Genomic DNA, 21726 nt, shown 5'->3' on the forward strand with positions numbered 1-21726 from the left:
TGCCAATTTTGGTTGAACATATTCCTGGAGGCTTCATCACATGATGTGATCTTTAATTAAAGATTGATCTTTAATTCCTGGAGACTCCAGGACAATCCTGGAGGGTTGAAAACCCTAAGTGGAGACTCAAGGTGATTTATTGAGCTGCAGTACTTCGGCAGGAATCCTCCTACTGAGGTAGATTAAATGTGGTGGAGTGAGGGGAAATGTTTTTCTGCACTGAATGGACATATTTGGGGGCATTACTGCTACTGACATCTTCATATTTCAGGCACCCCTTCTGTGAAATATTATAAGCTCTGACATATCATTTGGCTTGCTCTTCTGGTTTGGCACAGTTTTATCTCCCCTGTATAAAAATATTACAGTCTTCTTCAGCAGTGGGCCACAGCAGCCTCCAATAACAACACTGTAGTAATAATAATTGCATTAATATAGTATTTTTCAAGAGAGGAGCTGAAATTGCTTTCCAAAATGTGGATAAATATTATGATCCCCATTTTAGAGATTGGGTAACTATGGAAACAAGAGAAATAAAGTGACTTGTCCAAGGACACATAAGTCAATGGCAGAGGCAGGAATTTAACTCTGGTCTCCGGCCGCCTAGTTCCCTGTTCTATTAAACCACGCTGCCTCCCACATGGTAAAATGGAGTGAAAATAAAAAGGGTTGCTTGAACCAGGTCTGCTAATAGCCCAAATGAGGCAGTGGCATCGATGGGAGAATGGGCACTCCAGTACCTACCAGTATGGCGCTAATGTTGCTGAAAGTCATATGTCTATACTGATATGAGTATCTCATGTGTTAGAAGTGTTTGAGGCAGATTTAGTGGTTTGACGTGAGGGAAAGGTGGATAAGAACTAACATCTCTGAAGCTCAGGGGGCCTGGGAGGGGCCATCTGACAGCAGAAGGGAAGACAAAAGGAGATGTGTGTTAGTCCATGCAAGGATAATATTGGATTTCTGGAACAACTTCTAGCTGCTATAATTATAGTTATCACATTCTGCTTACATTAATAAGGTTAATGCTTGTCTAAATAGACACCATTAGCTCTGTTCAACAGCAGCCAAAGTACAGCTAATGTAGTGGGTGCTCACAGATGTTATGTACAGCACAGCACCAGGAGTGCAGGTGGCCAGAAGACAAACATGTTTTCTCCAAACTCAATGGCAGTTTCCACTCCATATGTAACACTTTCCTTTAGCTGAGGCTGAGCCTCACAAATACTTTTGGATCAAGATTTAGGCCAGCAAGTGGTCCGCTGCAAAAAAGGACAAGCACATGGAAGAAATGCTGATGAGGCCTTACATTTTCAAAAGTGACTAGTGATTTTGGACGGCACAATTTTTGTGCACCCAGCTTGCAACTCCTTAAAGGAGCCTGATTTTCAGAAGACCTGGGTGCTCAGAATTTTGGAAAAAACTCAGGCCCTTCAAAGGTGTCTCAAGAAAGGCATCCAAAATCACTAGACACTACTGAAAACTTAAGCCTGGTGTCCTCACAAAATGCCATCTAAAAGCTACAGCTTTGCAGAGGGCCACTATAAGATATTCAAAGTAAGGCTTAAGAGTTGCATAGGACTCATGCTGACCCTCTGCACAGGGATGGATTCAGCCTCTCTGGTGGCTATGGAGCATCTGAAATGAAGACCAGGAAAACGTCAGTAATTCACGTCCATTTATATTATTCAGTATTCATAACTTGGTGAGAGGAAGAGGGTTTAAGATAAAGGGTCAGCTCTGAGGACCGGTTTCTGATCTTTATAGACTTCAGTAGGGCTACTTCTAATTTACACCCATGTAAGTGAGAACAGAATCAGACCTAAACATGCAAATCATGCTTGAAAATGTTTTGGACAAATGTACAATGGTCACTAATAAAAAGCCATAGTATAGCAGCAGTTACACACACTGGGATCTGAGATATTGCTGATTTTCCCAGCATTCAGTATGTCTAAAGAAAACTGATTATCAATCACTGCAGCATCTTTCAATTTCAAATGGCCCCAGCATGCTGCTTATATTAAGATTATAGGACAAAATACCTATTCTGCATGTAAAAGTGAAATGTTTCTAAATCTCTAGCATTTACAAAATATTTTTAACCTTCTTTGATTCAAGCTATGAATGCTGAATCGACCATGGCCGATGTAGGTAAAGAGAAAACACTCTGGATCCTCTTCTGATTTCAGAGGGATTCGAGAAAGAGAGTGCACACAAAGGAAAGAAAATTGTACTTCAAGGGAGGGTTTAAGGTGGCTGGCCTGGCAAATAACACAATGGGCTAGATCCTCAGGTAGTGCAAATCAGAGTAGCTCCATTCATGTCAAAGAACCTGAAGTCAAATCAACAGGGACCTAAATTTTCAGAAGTACCCTAATAGTTTTGGGCATCTCAATTTGTGGATGCCTTGGTCAATGGAGCTATCTGTGTCAATTAACACCAGCTAAGGCCATGTCAGGGTTACAAGTCCTTTATGATCTGTAGTTTAGTAACAAATAGCCTTGCCCTCTGAAAATCAGGGCCCTTTAATGTGTCTAAAGTAGGGCACACACACAAAAAAGGAGACACCCAATCACTGGTCACTTTAGAAAGTCCAGACACTTTGGCTCCAGAGGTCACAAAGCCTTTGTGATCAAAGGGTGTTAGATGCCTACACACTTGTGTGCATCTTCAAGTGCCTTAATACCTTTATAAATCTGGCCATATGCCCCGAAATCAAATGCCTTTTTAAAAACACTTTTGTGGTATCCACTGATTGAGAGAGATTTCACTACAGCCTGGGATTCCAAGTTAATTGCAAAATGAATGTAAAAATAAAGGCTTTCTCTTAGACAAAGCTGACGAAGTTTTACATATGCAGAATGTTCAGTGAGCCTCATGAAAGGTCCTTCTATGATCAGAGCCTACACATTCCCCTCCTTTCCCCCTAACACATTTTGCTGGCTGTGGTTATTTATAAAGAGAAAGACTTTCTTCCAAGATAAATATTTTAAGCCTACAGTAGGGTGAGCTACTGTCAGAAGCATCGTCAATCTAAATGGCTATGCACTGTGTACTCTCAGACTCAATACTAAAGGAGATGCTTAATTTACTAGGCATGCTGGGGAAGTGAATACCACAGCATGCTTTTCTGAGAGAGAGAAATTGCAGGGGGCAGTGAGAGGGCATAGAAACAGAACTTGCTTGGCTCTTCTAGACAAACCCTCTTACCACTGCAGATGTAGGGAATGGAACAGATTCCTGAGGACCCCTGGCTCTCACTTATGGAGTTTCACTCCATGTAATAAGGCAGGGTAGCTTTAATCTAAATTCTAATGATGGATGTGGGCGGGACTTCTGCTAATCCTGACCCCGAAGATTTCATTTTTGTGGAAGATAATTTCTCCAGCTGGATTAGATCCTTTTAGAAAGAATGTATATTTAAAGTAGCCTGGACTCAAGGGACTATGCCTATTCTGAGTGTTTGGGGGCACTGAGAGCTTCGATTCTTTAACAGAACCACTGTCTGCCCATAATGCCTTGCATCTGACAACCATTTTTCAAAAACTTCTTTCTATCCTTTATTCAACTTCACCACTTAGGAAGACTCTTGTGGGCTTTCTACCACTTCTGGGTCAGACTTTAACCTGCCCACTCACCCATGAGTGGACTGTGGAGAAGCGAGATTAGTTTGAAAGGCTGTATGACCCTTTGAAGGAATCTTCACACCTGTGGGAAATTTTAGACTGACTTTTCTTTTTGAAAGTTTCCAGCAAATGCCCCACTAACAATGAAGCTTAACATTTATGACAGGATATTGCCAACAGCCTTCACCACTGAGAAAGTTAAACATGACTTGGATTCAGGAATGCCAACTCTGGTCTTCTTGGCTTTTGCAGGAGAGCCTACTGGGTTTCACACTGGTATATTGTTAGCTCTCACTCCTTAACCATGTGAGTGGGTTTAACTTCCTTTTTTCTAAAATATTAGTCACTGAAGCTAAATAGGTGTGAAGAAAATCAAAGAGATCTTTAATAGTCTGATAAAAATCCTTTCCCCCTCTCACTAGCTCAACTTTCCTGACTGGTACGATGTCATTATTTCATTAGACACCATAAAGACCTCTAGGCTTGTTAGGGCCTGAATTTACAAGGTAAAAAAACCAAGCAGAAAAAAACCTTCCAATAACTGTTAAATAACAAAAACCAAAAACCAACCTTACAGGCTCTCTTTATCAGTCATGAAGAAACAAAAAAAGGGCACAAGGGCAATTCCTTCCCTCTCCCTTTTGCAGGTCACCTTAACATTTGCTGGCTGGCAGTTATTTAAACAAGGCCATTTCCAGTTGTATTATAATATGAGGAATGCTTAACCTCAACCGTTTCAGCAGTGATGTGAGTAAGACAGAGGTAGTATGTAAGGCCTTTACCATCACCACAGTACACTCTTTATAGAGTGGGTAATGTGTACTGTAGTTGTTGTTGTATGCTTCTTGTTACACATTCAGGTTATACAACTGTCCTGTACGTTCCATAAATATTTTCAGATACAGATGCCCACTATTTGAATTCAGGTGGCCCAGTTCTGTTCAGATTTTGAGGCTTGGGGTTTATTATTTTCCTTCTCTTTTAGATATAGCTACCATTTAAAGGGGATGAATCATGTCTGTTTCAAACAAAGAGGCAAATAGTTCAGGGTCTCCCCACACAGTGAAAGAAGATGAAATCCATTGTTTTGTTTTAATGCAATGTCTTATTTTGTTCCCTCCTTGTTCAATTTGTTAAACATGTTTGTTTACATGCAAAGAGCGACCACATACTTTCAGCCAGAATGACATATTATTCAGAACAGCAGCAAATTCTCCCTTGAAAGAGTGCAGTGTGTGTATATAGCTCCTTTATAGCAGGCTGCATCTGATCAAAAATTGCAGCTATCTATGCAGCAGCATGGGGAATTTCTCTCAATATAAAGGTATATTACACAGAATATAAGGCATAACAGAGACAAACTGCGTACACTACGTAACCTAGCTCCTTACTTTAAATGTCTCACTCTATTTCCTTCCTATCGACTGTGACAGATCACACAAGACTGCCTCCTGCTCCTGCCCTCAAATTGTATTTACTTCCACTGTCCCTTCCTACTTTGTTTCCTGTGGAGGGGATCGTCAGGAGAGTTGCCAGTTGAAGAAGCCTTGGCAGTGCAGTACCATTTGAGCTGTGCTGCCAAGGAGGAGAGGGATGGGGAAGGATACTTGGCTGTACAGTAGATGGATGAAGGGGGCTGATGCAGCGAGGCCCATTGGATAAAGCATTGAGCTAACACTCAGAAAACCTGGGTTCTAGTCCTGGCTTTGTCACTGGCCTTAGGTAAGTCACTTCCCTTCTCTGTGCCTCAGTTTCCCTATCTGTAAAATAGAGATAATGACATTCACTGGCTCTGCAAACTGCTCAGTGATCTACAAAGGAACAGAACTACATTATGGAAGGGAGAGAGGAAGACAGAATTTTATAGGCTGTTCAATTAATGCACCAAATATGTTGTGAAGTACCACGTGTTTGACTTTATGTTACAAAAATCAAAATAAATACATATATTTACTTTCTTTTTGCTTGCAGTGTGTCAGCTGGAAGAGTGGCAGACTCCACTTTATTAAATTGTTCTGCTACAGAAAAACAAGACAATTATATAGTTTATCAGGGAGAAATATCTGTCTTTGGGCCCAGTGTTCCTTAAAGATAGCATTTTAGATCCCTATTGATTCCATCATGCTAATGTGTTCACAATTGCTGATAAATCAGAACAGGAACCATAACATTATTAAGATCCTTTGTTGAAAGGCTGTCAGAGAATTAGAATGCTGTGTCTATTTGAATGGACAGTACTTGTTTTGTCTTAAAATAAGATGCTCTGTTTGTCATCATGCACGAGGCTCCCCCTTGGAGGGGGGAAAAAACAAAACAGCACCAGAGATCAGTGTTGATCAGAAATCAATGCCACAGAATCAAATATGGGAGTCCATATTTTAGGACCAACTCCAGAAGTCCAGTTATTACATCCCCATGTAAAAGATGGAGACACTGACAGGTTGTATGACTTGCCTGAGTTGCACAGTGAGACTGTGTCAGAACAGAACGAGGACCAGAACCCAGATTTCATGACTTCCAGTTCTGTGCATTAGCCACAGGAGCTGTCCATAAATTAAGAAGGGGGTGGGAGGGTCCTTTAATTTTGCATGTTTGTTTCAGTGTTAAAATATTTCAAGGGGTGGGTGGAAGCTGAAAAATGTGCACCTTACTTCTAGTATGAATTTATCAGGCTAGGTCTACACTACAGGGGGGGGTCGACCTAAGATACGCAACTTCAGCTACGTGAATAGCGTAGCTGAAGTGGCATATTTTAGGTCAACTTACCTGGCTGTGAGGACAGCGGCGAGTCGACCGCTGCCGCGCCGCCGTTGACTCCGCTTCCGCCTCTTGCCGCGGTGGATTTCCGGAGTCGACGGAAGAGCCATCGGGGATCGATTTTATCGCGTCTTCACTAGACACGATAAGTCGATCCCAATAGATCGATTGCTACCCGCCGATTCGGCGGGTAGTGAAGATGTGCCCTTAGTGAGGGTAACTAACTATTGAAACAACTTACCAAAGGTCATGATGGACTCTACATCACAGGAAATTTTAAAATCAAGATTCGATGTTTTTCTAAAAGATATGCTCTAGTTTAATACAATTGTTGGGACTTGAAGCAGGAATTAATTCGGGGAAGTTCTATGGCCTTCTATGTGTTATGCAGGAGGTCAGACTAAATGATAACAATGGTTACTTCTGGCCTTAAAAGGTACTAATCTCTGTTCTCTGAGTGATGCTCCAAAATAATATTATTAAACAAAAATTCAGAGCTAATAAATAGGTTAAATATTAGTTAAGCAGGGTAAATACGGAGGTAGCATATTATTAATTGTGTTTATTACAGCAGTGTTTAAGGACCGAGCACAAGTGGGCCCCATTGTGCGAGGCACTGTAAAAAACACAGTAAGAAACAGTCTCTGCCTCAAAGAACTTACAATCTAACTAGACAAGACAGACACAGGGCGGGGGAAGGGCTAACACACACAAGCAGAATGAACTATATGGTGGTGACAAATGTCATGTTAATTCTTTTTTTTTTTAGGGGGATGGTAGCTGGGAGTGGATAAACTAAATGGAAATAAAAGAGAAGGGAGTGGGGACTCTGAAGAAAAGAGGGCAAGGGGGACCAGGCAGGGGAGAAGAGCTAAAAGAGGGGCAAGTGTGATAGATCCTTATTACATTCAGCTAGCTTTGAGAAATCCATATGAGGAGCACAGAACAGAGACAGAAATGCTAAAAGACAAGGACGTATGAAGAAAAGAAGACAGCTCTGGAAAGTTCCAGGAGCACAAGACTTGCCATGCTGTATCAGACCAATGGTCCACCCAGTTCAGTATTCTATCTCTCACCGATCTCTGCACTAGATGCTTCAAAACAACTGAACAAATAATTAATGGCCTGATCTTGCAAGGTGGTGAGTGCACTCTACTGCTGTTGCAATCTAAATGAAAGAGGATGAAGAAGCTGTTAATTCCCAAGGCTGGACTTTGGAAACAGACTGTGGGAAAGTAGATAGCAGATCCTTAAAGGTTTCAGAGTGGTAGCTGTGTTAGTCTGTATCAGCAAAAAGAACGAGGAGTACTTGTGGCACCTTAGAGACTAACAAATTTATTTGGGCATAAGCTTTCGTGGTCTAAAACCCACTTCATCAGATGCATGGAGTGGAAAATACAGGAGCAGGTATAAATATACAGAGAACATGAAAAGATGGGGGTTGCCATACCAATTCTAACGAGACAAATCAATTATCATCAACAGGAGAAAAAAACTTTTGTAGTGATAATCAGGATGGCCCATTTCAAAGAGTTGACAAGAAGGTGTGAGTAACAGTAGGGGGGAAAATTAGCATGGTGAATTAGTTTTTAATTTGTTGATCCATCCACTCCCAGTCTTTATTCAAGCCTAATTTAATGGTGTCCAGTTTACAAATTAATTCCAGTTCTGCAGTTTCTCGTTGGAGTCTTTGAAGTTTTGTTGTTGAAGAATTGCAACTTTTAGGTCTGTAATTGAGTGTCCAGGGAGGTTGAAGTGTTCTCCGACTGGTTTTTGAATGTTATAATTCTTGACGTTTGATTTGTGTCCATTTATTCTTTTGCGTAGAGACTGTTCGGTTTGGCCAATGTACATGGCAGAGGGGCATTGCTGGCACATGATGGCATCTATCACATTGGTAGATGTGCAGGTGAACGAGCCCCTGATGGTATGGCTGATATGGTTAGGTCCTATGATGGTGTCCCTTTAATAGATATGTAGACAGAGTTGGCAACGGGCTTTGTTGCAAGGATAGGTTCCTGGGTTAGTATTTTTGTTCAGTGGTGTGTGGTTGCTGGTGAGTATTTGCTTCAGGTTGGGGGGCTGTCTGTAAGCGAGGACTGGTCTGTCTCCCAAGGTCTGTGAGAGTGAGGGATCGTCCTTCAGTATAGGTTGTAGATCCTTGATGATGCGCTGGAGAGGTTTTAGTTGGGGGCTGAAGGTGACGGCTAGTGGCGTTCTGTTACTTTCTTTGTTGGGCCTGTCCTGTAGTAGGTGACTTCTGGGTACTCTTCTGCCTCTGTCAATCTGTTTCTTCACTTCGGCAGGTGGGTATTGCAGTTTTAAGAACGCTTGATAGAGATCTTGTAGGTGTTTGTCTCTGTCTGAGGGATTGGAGCAAATGCAGTTGTATCTTAGAGCTTGGCTGTAGACAATGGATTGTGTGATGTGGTCTGGATGAAAGCTGGAGGCATGTAGGTAAGTATAGCAGTCAATAGGTTTCAGGTATTGGGTGGTGTTTATGTGACCGTCACTTATTAGCACTGTAGTGTCCAGGAAGTGGATCTCTTGTGTGGACTGGTCCAGGCTGAGGTTGATGGTGGAATGGAAATTGTTGAAATCCTGGTGGAATTCCTCAAGGGCTTCTTTTCCATGGGTCCAGATGATGAAGATGTCATCAATGTAGCGCAAGTAGAGTAGGGGCGTTAGGGGACGAGAGCTGAGGAAGCGTTGTTCTAAGTCAGCCATAAAAATGTTGGCATACTGTGGGGCCATGCGGGTACCCATAGCAGTGCCACTGACATGCAGGTACCCATAGCGGCACTGCTATGGGTACCCGCATGGCCCCACAGTTCACTTGCACATTTACCAATGTGATATATGCCATCATGTGCCAGCAATGCCCCTCTGCCATGTACATTGGCCAAACCGGACAGTTTCTACGCAAAAGAATAAATGGACACAAATCAGACGTCAAGAATTATAACATTCAAAAACCAGTCGGAGAACACTTCAACCTCCCTGGACACTCAGTTACAGACCTAAAAGTTGCAATTCTGCAGATCCTTAAAGACAGTCTCTCAGCCTATCGGAGTACAGCAGCAGCAGCAAGAGCACTGAGAACCGAGAAAGAGCAACCACTTACCTGGTCTCATGCTCTCTGCTTCTGCTAAGCATGTGCTGTATGGCCTTACACTTATACACACTACGCTGCCTGAGCAACAAAGAGATAGGGACAACTTAATCAGCGATCCCAGGGGATGGATAGGACAGGCAGGCTCTGAGGATGGTGAATTCAAACACCCAGGGAGAGGAGAGAGAAAGTGTGTGAGTGTGAGAATGTGAGACAGAGCAAGAGAGAAAAGGACAATTTAATCAGTCAGGAGAGTCTGGGGGAAAGAAAGGGTGATCCAATTAACCATACTAGGTAGTTGGGGGAAGAAAGAGTCGGATTAGCAAATGGAGAAAGGGGTCTTTTGCTTTCACCAGCTGCCTATAATTTTTTTCTTTTCTTTTTTGGCGGGGGGAGGAGAATGAGTGGTGTATTTTCAAATACAGTACTCCAGCATGGTATTTTAGAGTTCTTACTTTTTCTTTTTCATTTGTAATATCTCTGCTGTTTTATGTAAGACAAGTCACATCAGATATGGCGATAAGGAGATTTAAAGTCAGTCTGTAATGAGATTTTTCAGAGAGACAAGCTCCCATCTCCAATTTTTTGTAAATACAGGCACCAGAGTCCCATCCTGACAATAAACCAGATTTCAGTTCTAACAGCATAGCCAAAGGAGGAATCTGGCAAAGTCAGCATAAAAATCTATTGTGACAGAATGTACTCTTGGGGCCACACCCTATACACTGCTGTAATAATCTTTCTACAAGTATGCCTTGTGAGGTATCATCTGAAAACTCATAATTTGCTAGTCAATGTTGTTCTGATAAAATATGTGTGGCAGCACTGTATGTGAAGTTATAAGATTTCCCTGTATAATGCTATTAACACATGTTCCATACCATAGCAGAAGTTGACAAACAGGACCGTTTCAAACAAAGGAATGTGTGCTCTGCTTAATTTGCATTTAAGCAGTAAACAGTCATCAAGCAGGAAGGGTAGAAAAAGAAACTCAAACAGGTTAGGGAACATCCTTCTCCACTTTTTGTCTCCAGAATCTCAGCTGGAAATGTTTTCCAAGAAGGGACTGACAATACAAAAAGGAGGGACAAATACCCCAACACACCCATCCTCTCTCTTTCTCTGTGTCCATTAATTCACTGCACCACAAGGGACAAAGAAAGCAGCCATTGAACTTGAAAAGGGATCCTGACCTAAGAAGTTTGGTCAGTAAAATTGCTGAGAGCATGTGGTGAGAAAAACTTTGCTTTGAATTTAACTTAGTTTGTTAATTTAGGAACCAGTTGCTTTTTATCTTGATTTTTCTTGTAATCATCTCTCACTTTTAGGCTTCATTACTTGTACTCACTTAAAATCTCTCTCTTTGTAGTTAATAAACTTGTTTTATCTAATCCAGTATGTTTAAATTGAAGTGTCTGTGAAACTCCATTTGGGGTAACAAAATGTGTGCATATTATTTCTATTAAACAAATACAAATTCATATAAAGTCTGTATTGTCCAGGAGAAGGCTGGGCAATATAAGACATACATTCTGGGGGGAAAGAGGGGAATCTAAGACAGAGTGTGTTGGGGTCACCCTGCAGTATAACCAAGGCTGGTAAGAGCCACGGATGGAGGGCAGCACACACATACTGGCACAGCTGGGAGTGACTTTCAAGCTGGAGGCTGTCTGGGAGCAGTCCAGACTGGAGGCAACAGCAGCAAAGCATTGTAAAGGGCACCCCAGGTTAGAGGGCAGGGGTGACACAGCTACTCATTAGTCTGGATTGTACCCTGGGTATGTTATAGCTATCCCCTCATCATCTTGTATATAATGAAGAGGAAGCTGCGAGCTGTATATACAGACAGCTCATACTGAAGGAGACAGTGCAGTCCAGTGGATAGAACACTGGACTCTGTGTTAGGCGACCTATGTTCTAATCCTAGCTCTGCAATGACTTGTTATGGACCTTAGTACTAAAACCCTTTGTGCTTCAGTTGAAGATCACGTTACTCCTCTTTTTAAGGCATTTTGAGATCTATGGATCAAAAGCAAGTAATCTCATTAGTAATATTAATCAATCTTAAAGGAATTACACAGTAAGTGTACTACAGAGTTAGGGCAAGAACACATGCAACGGGTCCTCCTGGCCACAGTTCAAGAACTAGCCCCTCTCCTGAAAGGAGATTTCCACGCAGCTTTCTAGGCAAGGAACAGCAACCCCCAAAGGACTAGCAGAATCTCTATAGGTGTATGGCAGGCTCTTCTATAATACATCAGAGATCCACAGTAGATAGACCTATCAGATCATCCCATCCATCTACCTGCAGCACATTCTTTAGTGTTTTTTTGAGATTAGTTTTAAACATAGGAACTATGGTGGCAAAGCACTGAACTGTTGCAACTCCTGGTATAATGATTGATGAAAGCATAGCCAATACCGGATCGGAAATTCTGATACATCCCAGGGTGTAGCTGGACAATCCATCTTGGTTTCTGATTGATGTAGACTATCCCTGCATATCTGACAAAGTGCGGATGTTCATGGATTTAATCTTCATTTTTGCAAAGACTATAATTTACCTTGGGTAATGACTGCTAGCTCTGAATGATGGATGCACTGTCTCTAGAAAGACATTGACTGATGATGCCAAACAGTCATTGCAAGGAGAAAGGAGCAGTTTTAAAGGTGCTTTAACACATGCAGGTCACCAACTCCTCCAGTACAAATGTGTCCCACAGGACTCACCCGGAAAGGACTTGAACGATCATCTGCACTGAAACCTGGCGGTTACTCAACTACTGGAGAAGCAAGACTGTGAGCCTGCCCTATTGGCCTCTCAGCTCACAAAGGAACTGTTTACCAAAGCTTCCTTAGGGATCTGTATAAAAAGCAGCACAGCATGATCATAATTATCACCACAGTCCCATTTCATCCCCAGCAGGATAAAAGCCTCAATGTGGCGTCAACCAAGACACTTGGAATGTCCCCCCTCCCTGCCCATAACTCCACTCTGCCAAGTCACTACTCTCTCTTCATTCAAATCCACCCTAATGACTCTCTTCTGCAGTGAAGCATACAAGAAGCAAGTGAACAGATAATAGTGTAAGCTTTAAACAAATTCCTATTCATCCTGGGGGCTTCCTCATACATCTTTGTCAACCATACTATCTTGTTTTGACTGCAAGTATGCTGTAAGAGGAACTGTCTGTATTGTGTCCTGTACAGATCTGAGCTCACTGTCCATGCTTAACAAATGATAAACAACATAGTGGTAGTTGTGCAAAAGATACCATTGCATCACTCCATTTATTCATTCTCACCTCTCCTTGTGATACCAAATATCTCTGAGCTTCACTAGTCAGTGATTAGCCTCTGCTCTACATTCTCTGTAATTGCCCATATTTCCCCTCTGCCTGCCATCTCTTACAGAACAGCGTCATCAGTCCTGTTTTCTGTAATAAAAAGCAACCACCTTCACTGCTTACTTTTCAGTACCACTGTCCAGTAAAGTTCTATTTGAGTCAGCCTCCATTTCTCTTTTTGGCCCATCTCCCTAGTTGGAAATAGCATGTATAACAACCCCACAGGATGACTCATCAGTACAGATAGGGCCCAGACTCTTCAGCACAGTTCTCCACTGAGTGAGCTAAAGGAGTTATTCCATTAGTCAGCAGCAGCCTCTTATCCTCTATCTTAATCAGTGCATGGGTTGGCCAGAGAGGAAGAATAGTCTTATGATAAAGGACTTGTTGGGGACTTGGGATATATGGGTTCAGTTCCTAGCTGTGGCTCTTCCTGTGTGACCCTTGGAAAGCCACTTCACCTCCCAGTGCCTCAGTTTCCCATCACATCCCTTTGTGTGTCATGTCTATTTAAACTGTAAGCTCTTTGGGGCAGAGATGCTGTCCTATCTGTCTAAACAGCACTCAACACAATTGCATCCCAATGTTGGTTGGGACCGCTAGATGCTACTATAATACAATTGAGCAATAATAATAATGTGAGGTTGTATTTAAAAATTCCACATGAGTAAATAAAATTTTTGGTGTAAGTATAGTACTGGTGTCTTAAAATTCCCAGTGCCAAAATGGAGGCCAAGCTTTCAAAATCTGACCCAGAGCCTACTGTCCTGCATGTTTCCCTCTCATTTCAGTTTGTAATGTCTTACAGAGAAACACCTCACTGAAGCCCAATTATCCTGGACACTTCCTAGAAGAGTACTAGCAGGAGGCGTTATTTCAGTGGTTGACTCATACAGATGCCATAAAAGATTAGCCTCCATGGGGAAAAAAAGTATTTTCTGGACAGATAACCGTGCTGACCTTAAACATACAGACACACACTGACGTACTAAGGAATGTGTATTCCACAAACATGACCAACACCTACAGTTTGCTCCCAGGAAACCAAGTATCTGTGAGCATGTGGACGCAAGCCCTCAACCTGCCTCTAAGTTTACCCCTAAATGCTTATGAGAATCAAAGCTCAGGGGGAAAAACAAACAAATCCATAGCAACTTTTCTCCCCAAGGTAACTCTGCCCCTCCCTCACAAAGACTGCAGATCCCTATCCAAGAGCCTAGAGCACCTTCTCATCTCAGTTCACACAGATTGACACACCCAGCTCCCCAGGGTACAACTAAATACCTAGGTATACAGATAAGAATGAACCCTGCTTGTGTGGCACAATCAACTACAGAAAGATTTATTCATCCTTGCTTTTTGAAAATGATTGTCTGAAGCAAGTGGGGTTATGTTGGATGTAAATCAGGGCAGAAGTGGCCTGGAAAGCGAACAGGAAGATACCATTATTTGAATTATGGTAGTTCCTGGGGAGCCCCGATCACAGCCGGGGCCCATTGTGCAAGGTACTGTACAAATACAGAAAGAAACAGATGAAAACGTCTGGGCGCACATACCCATACCCACACTCTATACTGAACAAATGAAGGATTCTAGAGGAGTGCTGGAGGGGAAAAGCCTGTACTGCAAAATATACAGATAATAAAAACCATAACCAAAATCTGCAAGATTGGGCCTGTAGATTTCCAGGCTACCCTTAAAACCTGAACCATAATATTGTTGTCTTTAAAAATATCACAAGGTCCCTCTGACTTAGACTCCCTGCCAATGTATCCCTTCACCTCTTCCTGTTGCAGTGACACTCCATTAGTATGAATGATGCTTTCCACAGAATGCAGCTTTGTTAAGTATTTCAGTCATGGTGTAGCAGGGCTCTTAATAGCTACGTTAAACTGACCATTAAAATGCAGCACTGCACAATAAAAACTGCTACTGGAGCAGAGAAATGAAGGTCTCTGCATTTGCATTTCAAACCAAGCTTCTTTTCGAAAGCAACATCTATTGATTAAGATATTGATTTTATATATGAGGGTTTTGATTCTTTTGAATTTCCCTGCAGATTGGAACTTGTTATAAATATATTCCACTGCAGTTACCTTGAAACAAATTTCATTCCCAGCACTGTAAAAATCACTGCAGAATTACAGCACTGACATATAGAAGTCAAGTAAGTTTTCTGAAATTTGTTCTGAACCTCCATTAAAGCATATTACTGGGGCTAAAGAATACTGCAGACACCTATAGTTTGTTATATTCATATATTCTCTTTTGTTAGTGCTAGAGTGCAATGAATTCCTATCTCACTGCTCAGTGACTCACAAAGGTCCGCCACTCCAAAAAATACAACAGAACAATAGTTTAAAAGTAATAATAATTTGTGCTTTCACAGTATCTTTCACCTGAGGATCAAAATGGGATTTACAAAGGGAGTAAGCAGAATTATATCCATTCTTCAGATGGGGAAAATTAAACCACAGGAAGGCTAAGTGACTTTGCCCAAGGTCATTCGGTAACTAAGTGGTAGAGTTTGGATTAGAACCCAGAGTTTTGACTTCTAGGCTCATGCTCTAGCTATTAAACGATGTAGCCTCCATAATACAGAGCTATCCTCTGCCCTCAGCTACACCTCACTGACTGCAGCAGGGTGGCATGGGTGTAAGAGGTTAGGAGTTAGCCCATAAGGATAAGCTGTGGGCAGTACCTTAAAACCTTTAGTTACGCATCCAGTAGTTTAGATGTTCATCTGACTCTCTGAACCTTTTGATATTACCCATCCCTTTAGGAAGGCCTCGGCTCTTCCTTCCAACAGACCCTGAATCCCCCTATCTTTACTGAGCCACTCATCTTCCCCTCCTCACCTTCACTGTCAAGTCGTTCCTGTGGACTAGCCATGCAACCTCTCTCATCTCTGATGACCACCACCGAAACCCTTCCTGTGGAGCAAACAATTCAGACACCACAAAATGCACCTCGCCCCACTGAACCCCCCAAGCTATTAAAGTCTCCCACACTAAGGGAGGCAAGTACATGAGAAGACTATGAAACTGGAGAACTGGGGCCCACCTGAAAGGCTACTGTGTTCCTCCATCTAGCTGCTGCTTCCAGAGGGAAAGGAGATTTGGCGGCAATAATGGTGTGGAAACTGCCATGGAACCTCTCTCTTCCAGCAACCGCTTGAGTGACCAGATTGTGCTGAGGGTTCTCAGTACAGATGATGGAGGGGGAAAAAGATTCCCCATCCCAGCTGTTCTATGCCTCCTACTGCAACCTCAGGGCTGGAGCAGCAACCCCTCTATGTAGGACAAGGCTATCAGATATTGTGTAGTCACAGACTCCCCACTCCATCACCACTTGCACCTACTCCTATCCACCTTCAACTCCATCCTCCTTCCCCCAGCCACAGAGGAATCTCCAAGGAGCATTACACTGCGATGAGCTGGGGATCCTCCCCCCCCCCCCATGTACACTCCCCAAATCCTGCTTCCACTCTACTACATGCAGAGGGGCAGTTCTGGTCTTTGCAGTCAGGGACCTTCAACTCCCATGCAGGGGCAGGGCAGGAGGTGCCACTAAATTCTTACTATCTAATGATGAAAGATGAAACCTCACCATGAAACCACTGGTCACTGAACTGTATTGGCTTGGCAGCTATCTTTCTGTAAAGAGTAGAGAAAGGAGGAAGGAAAGAAACAGGAAGCAAAAGAGGAAGAGAAACATGGGGAAACAGGCATGTGGCCAGAATGAAATATTCATGGAGGAGTCAGATTCTTGAGTGCTCAGCATCTAGACGTAGGGATAGATGTACAAAAAAGCTCAGCTCCCATTTAGGCACCAAAATAAGCGACCAAATGGGAGCTGAGTAGGGCTGGCCAGAAAACAAGAATTCTGTTTTGCAAAAATATTTGAGATTTCAGAATTTGTTTTTGTTCTGCATCAGAACAAAACAAAGCCCTTCCACAAAGGGCATTCACCAGAGACGTGGAAGACCCAGATTCAACCTCATTAAGAGCAAGGACTTGAACTTGGGTCTCCCCAGCTCCTGAGCTATTGGCTACTTTAGCCTGGGGTCTCTCTCTCTCTCTAAATTTTATCCTGGATCTAAGACACCTTCCTGACAAAAGCTTTGTCAAAACCAATAAATTTCCCCCAAATGTTTTGGTTTTGATGAATCAGCATTTTCCAATGAAAAAAATCCTCACCAGCTCTAGAGCTGAGCTCTTTGGAAATCTGGCCTTAAGAGAACTACCAATGGCCTTATGTATCCTGGAATCTCACACATTAGAGAAGGAAAAGATTGGTACATCTTTGCCTCCCTCCAGTCAGGATTGTTTTCCAGTACTCTGTTCAGAATAGCTTTATATGGTACGAGTGAAGTTGTAAGTGCTATTCTGAGAGCGGGTTACACAGCCTACAAAAGGAATACAGGCCTTTCATTATGCAGAGCTTTCAAAGAAAACCCTATCAAAGTTTCAACATTGTCTGCGAGCACTTCCTGTATTATTCAAGCGCTGTACAGCTTGTGTTATCACCGTGGACTGCTGCATGCCTTATTTTATTCAGTGAGCTCTGAGGTGTGAAATAGGACTGTGTAATCTGCACATTCACAAAGCTGTTTGGTGGGGCTCTGTGGGAGTCTATGCAATCCTGGAAACACTGTCTGAGGAATTTAGCTTCTACCTGAGGAATTATTTTTGAAAGTCAATAAAAATGTAAAAATCAGGAGAGGGAGATTGCAATATATTTACACTTCACATGAAATTAAATCATGTCTCCAATAACCACAACCTCATTCACGTGGCATGATGGGAAATGCCTGATCTCCACATGCGTAAACCCATAAAATAATCATGACAAAGCTGCCACAGCAGATGAACTTCTTGAGGGCCCATGCGGTAAAAAAAACCCAAGGAAATCCATTTGAAACCAGCCTTACCTCTACTCATTAAAAAAAATTATGGGATACCAAATTTAGCCTACCATGCTGCTGCTTCTACTATTCAACTGGAATAGTTATAAGGAAGGCATTAACTTCAATGGGACAACTCGTGTGCTGGGCACATGCTTACGTAGCTTACTGAATCATGACCTAGATGATCAGATGGTCCATTTACAATAGAAGTAAAGACTGCTTCAAGTGTTGAAGGCACAGACATATACAAGTTGCTTACCTATGTTACAACCTATGCTACAAGTTGCTTATAATCATAGCTTATTATTGTTTTTAGGCATTTATGCATAAGTTAAATTTAGTGCCTCTGAAACTATTGGCTTTGGAGGCTGAAGTTTCCTATCAGCAGGCAGAAAAGACAGCATCATACCTTGGCATCATTATTACAGCAGAGAAGAAACCTACCTCAGAATCTGAGATGGCGATCCGGTTGGACTCTATCGTTGGTCTCCTCACTATACGTGGCGAGATATGTGTTAAAGGTCCTGTTGCATAAGGACCATAGCCTGGAGCATTGGTAGAAGCCAGGTAGCTTCCTGTAGGTCTTTCTTGAAGAGACAACTTTCTGCTGGATAGAACAGGCCTAGTGGGAGCTTTCTTTGGAACATTCATCTGATTAACATCCTCTGGGTCTTGTGAAGGTAAAGATTCATTTGTTACCATGTCACTATGGACCCTATTCCTCTGCATGTCTGCTACACTGTCAGAAAAGACTGTGTCATTCTCTTCTATTGCTTCTTGAACATTTTGGTCATCTATATTAGGCCCAACAGCAACATCTATGGCTGCTACTCTCTCTGCCAGGTCAGTCTGAGTGTCTTTGCAGCATGTGTCTGCACCTTCATCAGTGGTGTCGGCTGGAGAATCTCCCATAACTGTGTGTGACTCTTAAGATCTCAGATGACACTGCAGACAGCTGTGGTCTTAGGGCTCACGGAAAACATGTGGCATGAAGGATTTTCTCCACGTGGATCTCTAGAAGGAAACACAATGAAAGATTACTGAGTGATAGCGTCAGCTAAGCAAGGATGTAGCCAAAACCTCCAGTAGCAGGCATGTGAAAAAGATTCGAAGAAAATGAAGGCAGAATGTCAGCAGGGAGCTATAAGTTAAAAACATCCAGAAGGAAAAGCAAAACCAATCAACAAACTAGTTACAAAACATTTACAAGTGATAAGGGCAGAATTTCATCAGCTGATCTGGAAGTCAGCTAAAAGATACTTCTGCTTTTCATATCTAGATCAACAGATAGTGTTAGTTGCTAATACTGGAAGGAGGAAATTAGTACAGCCTCTTAAAAGAATAATGACAGGGATGAAAAGCCAAATATCTGATCTTGTTTTAAATCACATTTATAGGTACAGCATGTCACAATTTCAGGGCAACTGCACCAGTATTTCCTCCTGTGTGGTCTGTGAGAGCACCCTTTTAAAGATTTTTGGCTCCCAGCCGTCGCCTCTCCTGGAGGGAGACCCATGTCTCTCTCTCTTCCGACAGAGATTTTTAAGGCGGCAGTGCTCTCAGATCTACACTCTGATATCCCCCACAGGCCAGCACCTGTGCTTTGCTTTCTCTCCATGGACTTTGAACAGTGTATTGCCAGCAGTTACAAGTTACCACATAGTTCCTTCTAAGCAAGCACATTTATTATTAAAGTAACAGCATTAAAAAAAAGAATATAAAAACAATAAAAGAACCTACACACACGCTAAAAAGCTTATCAGTGATCACCCCGAATTCCAACATAGGGCTCAACTTGGTTTTCTTGGTTACAAGAAAGGCCTCAAGTCAGTTTAAACTCAGGTTATTTATCCAAGCACCCTTTCCTTGTCTGCTGGTCTCTGGAGAATCTAGTTTGAACCAGAATCTTCGAGCCTCCCCAAGAGGTGATACCTCTCTGGAGGTGTTAAAGCTGAATTATTTGCTCTAACCATCCCCTACTGTTTTCACTTCCTGGAGGAGCTGTGTTCACCTTCCCCTGATGGAGTGCATGCAACATCTGACCCACAATGATACATAAACCATTCATAAACTTAATACAATATGGCCTTCCAAAGATATTGCAGGAGGTTGCCCTATCTATCAAGCAGCATGACACATGGAAAGACACACATTGTGAACCAACCATTCTTACAAAGTGCATCAAATCCATAGCCACATAGGACTTCAAGATAATCACTACACTGTCCATCCTAGCGCCTGAGAACTTAGATCTCAGAACCTCCTGCTGGGAAAAAGCCTACCCAGCTGCACTAAAGGGAACTCTCTGTGACGTTCCCCCCTGGTGTTATCTGGACCGGTGAACTGCTAGATCACTCCAATCCTTGGCTCTGGGAGCCAGCCTTACCCTGCTCTGCTGTGAGAACCCCCACTCCTGGGCTGTTCACGCACAGCCTCTGGCATGAAAGCTGCTCCCAGCTACTTGCAACCGAATGACACTAGCCAATATCTCTGGTCCCAGACACAACCCTAGGAAACTCGGTCTTGCAGTGTCCATTTATGCCCGCTGGACACTGCAAGATTATATGAGTTCATCAATTTAACAAAGAAATTGATATGTACCAGGCTTGTTATCACAAGGGGAGTCTCTGACACGCTTTAAACCAAACGCACTGCTTCAGGTAGAATAAACAAACATTTATTAACTACAAAGATTGACTTCTAATCAATTAAAATCTAAGCATAACAAGTCAGATTTGGTCAAATGAAATAAAAGCAAAACGCATTCTAAGATTATCTTAACACTTTCAATGCCCTTTCAAACTTAGATGCTTCTCACCAGAGGCTGGCTGGTTGCTCTTCAGCCAGGCTCTCCCCTTTGATCAGCACTTCAGTCGCTTGGTGTGGTGTCTGTAGATGTAGGTGGAAAAGAGAGGAAGAGCATGGCAAACCTCTCTCCCTTTTATCATGTCCTTTCTTCCCTCTTGACTTTACGTTCCCCTTCAGAGTCAGGTGAGCATTACCTCATCGCAGTCCCAAACTGACCAAAGGAAGAGGAGTGACTCACTCGAGAGTCCAACAGATCCTTTGTTGTTGCCTAGGCCAGTGTCCTTTGTTCCTGTAAGGCTGGGCTGGTTTTGTCCCATACATGCCCTGATGAGGTGTGAACTGCCCCTCTGCTTCTGCAGAGTTTTTGCATGGGCTTGCTTTAAGCCACGAGGACACATTTTCAACCTCATAACTATATACATGAAATTACAACCCATAACATAACACTACTATAACAACGATTACTATGATATTACCATAACAACAATGCTCAGTATATCATGAACCTTCCGAAGACACCCAACATGACAAACTTTGCATTAGATCCACACAATCATATTATAAGGATGAACATGGGGGTGTAGAGTGTTCCCACAAGGTGCAGAACGTCACACTCTCCTTTTGCTGTTAGCAGTACAGGGCCAAGGATACACAGTTAAACCTTGCTGATTCCAGTCACTAAGGGGCAGTCACACATACTCACATGTCCAATTCATTACAATATAATCAACAGAAAGGTATTTAAAAAGGCACAAAAGGACTAGTACATGAGCTGCAGTGTAAATACGTGGCAGTTAGAGTTGCTCTCTAATACATTCTGAAAGGGTGATGAAAAAGGGTGAAATTAGCTATCCGATGGGTACATTAACCTAACCACCAACCACCTAAGACTATAAAAAAAGCTGATAAGTCCAGAAAAGGAAATGATCATATATAATATACAGCTGTCACCCACTAATCATCTCTGACAACACAGTGCTGCAGGACATATACATCTGAATCCCTTAACTGGATTTTTTGTCTGGTTAGTCCTAGCATTTCTCTCTTACCCTGGATTATGTTTAGTGAAGTACAAAAATGCAAGAATAACACTAGCCTGCTTGAGTCTTTTACGCATAAGTCAAGTTGTTAATTATTGTCATACACTGGTTCTGATTCTGATGT

The 21726-nt window shown here is 42.4% G+C and overlaps 1 protein-coding gene across 1 annotated transcript in view; it reads right to left on the reverse strand.

Moving 5' to 3' along the window:
* CAMKK1 (calcium/calmodulin dependent protein kinase kinase 1) overlaps positions 1-18666 on the reverse strand; it is a 112505-nt gene extending 93839 nt beyond the window's left edge. The window contains exon 1 of the mRNA XM_026656588.1: positions 18199-18666. Within this exon, the coding sequence (XP_026512373.1) occupies positions 18199-18666 (468 nt within the window). The remainder of the gene's footprint in view (positions 1-18198) is intronic.
* Between the last annotated feature and the right edge of the window lie 3060 nt (positions 18667-21726).

This window comes from Terrapene carolina, unplaced genomic scaffold, assembly GCF_002925995.2.
Source record: "Terrapene carolina triunguis isolate 2854851 unplaced genomic scaffold, T_m_triunguis-2.0 Scaffold231, whole genome shotgun sequence".
Classification (NCBI taxonomy): domain Eukaryota; kingdom Metazoa; phylum Chordata; order Testudines; family Emydidae; genus Terrapene; species Terrapene triunguis.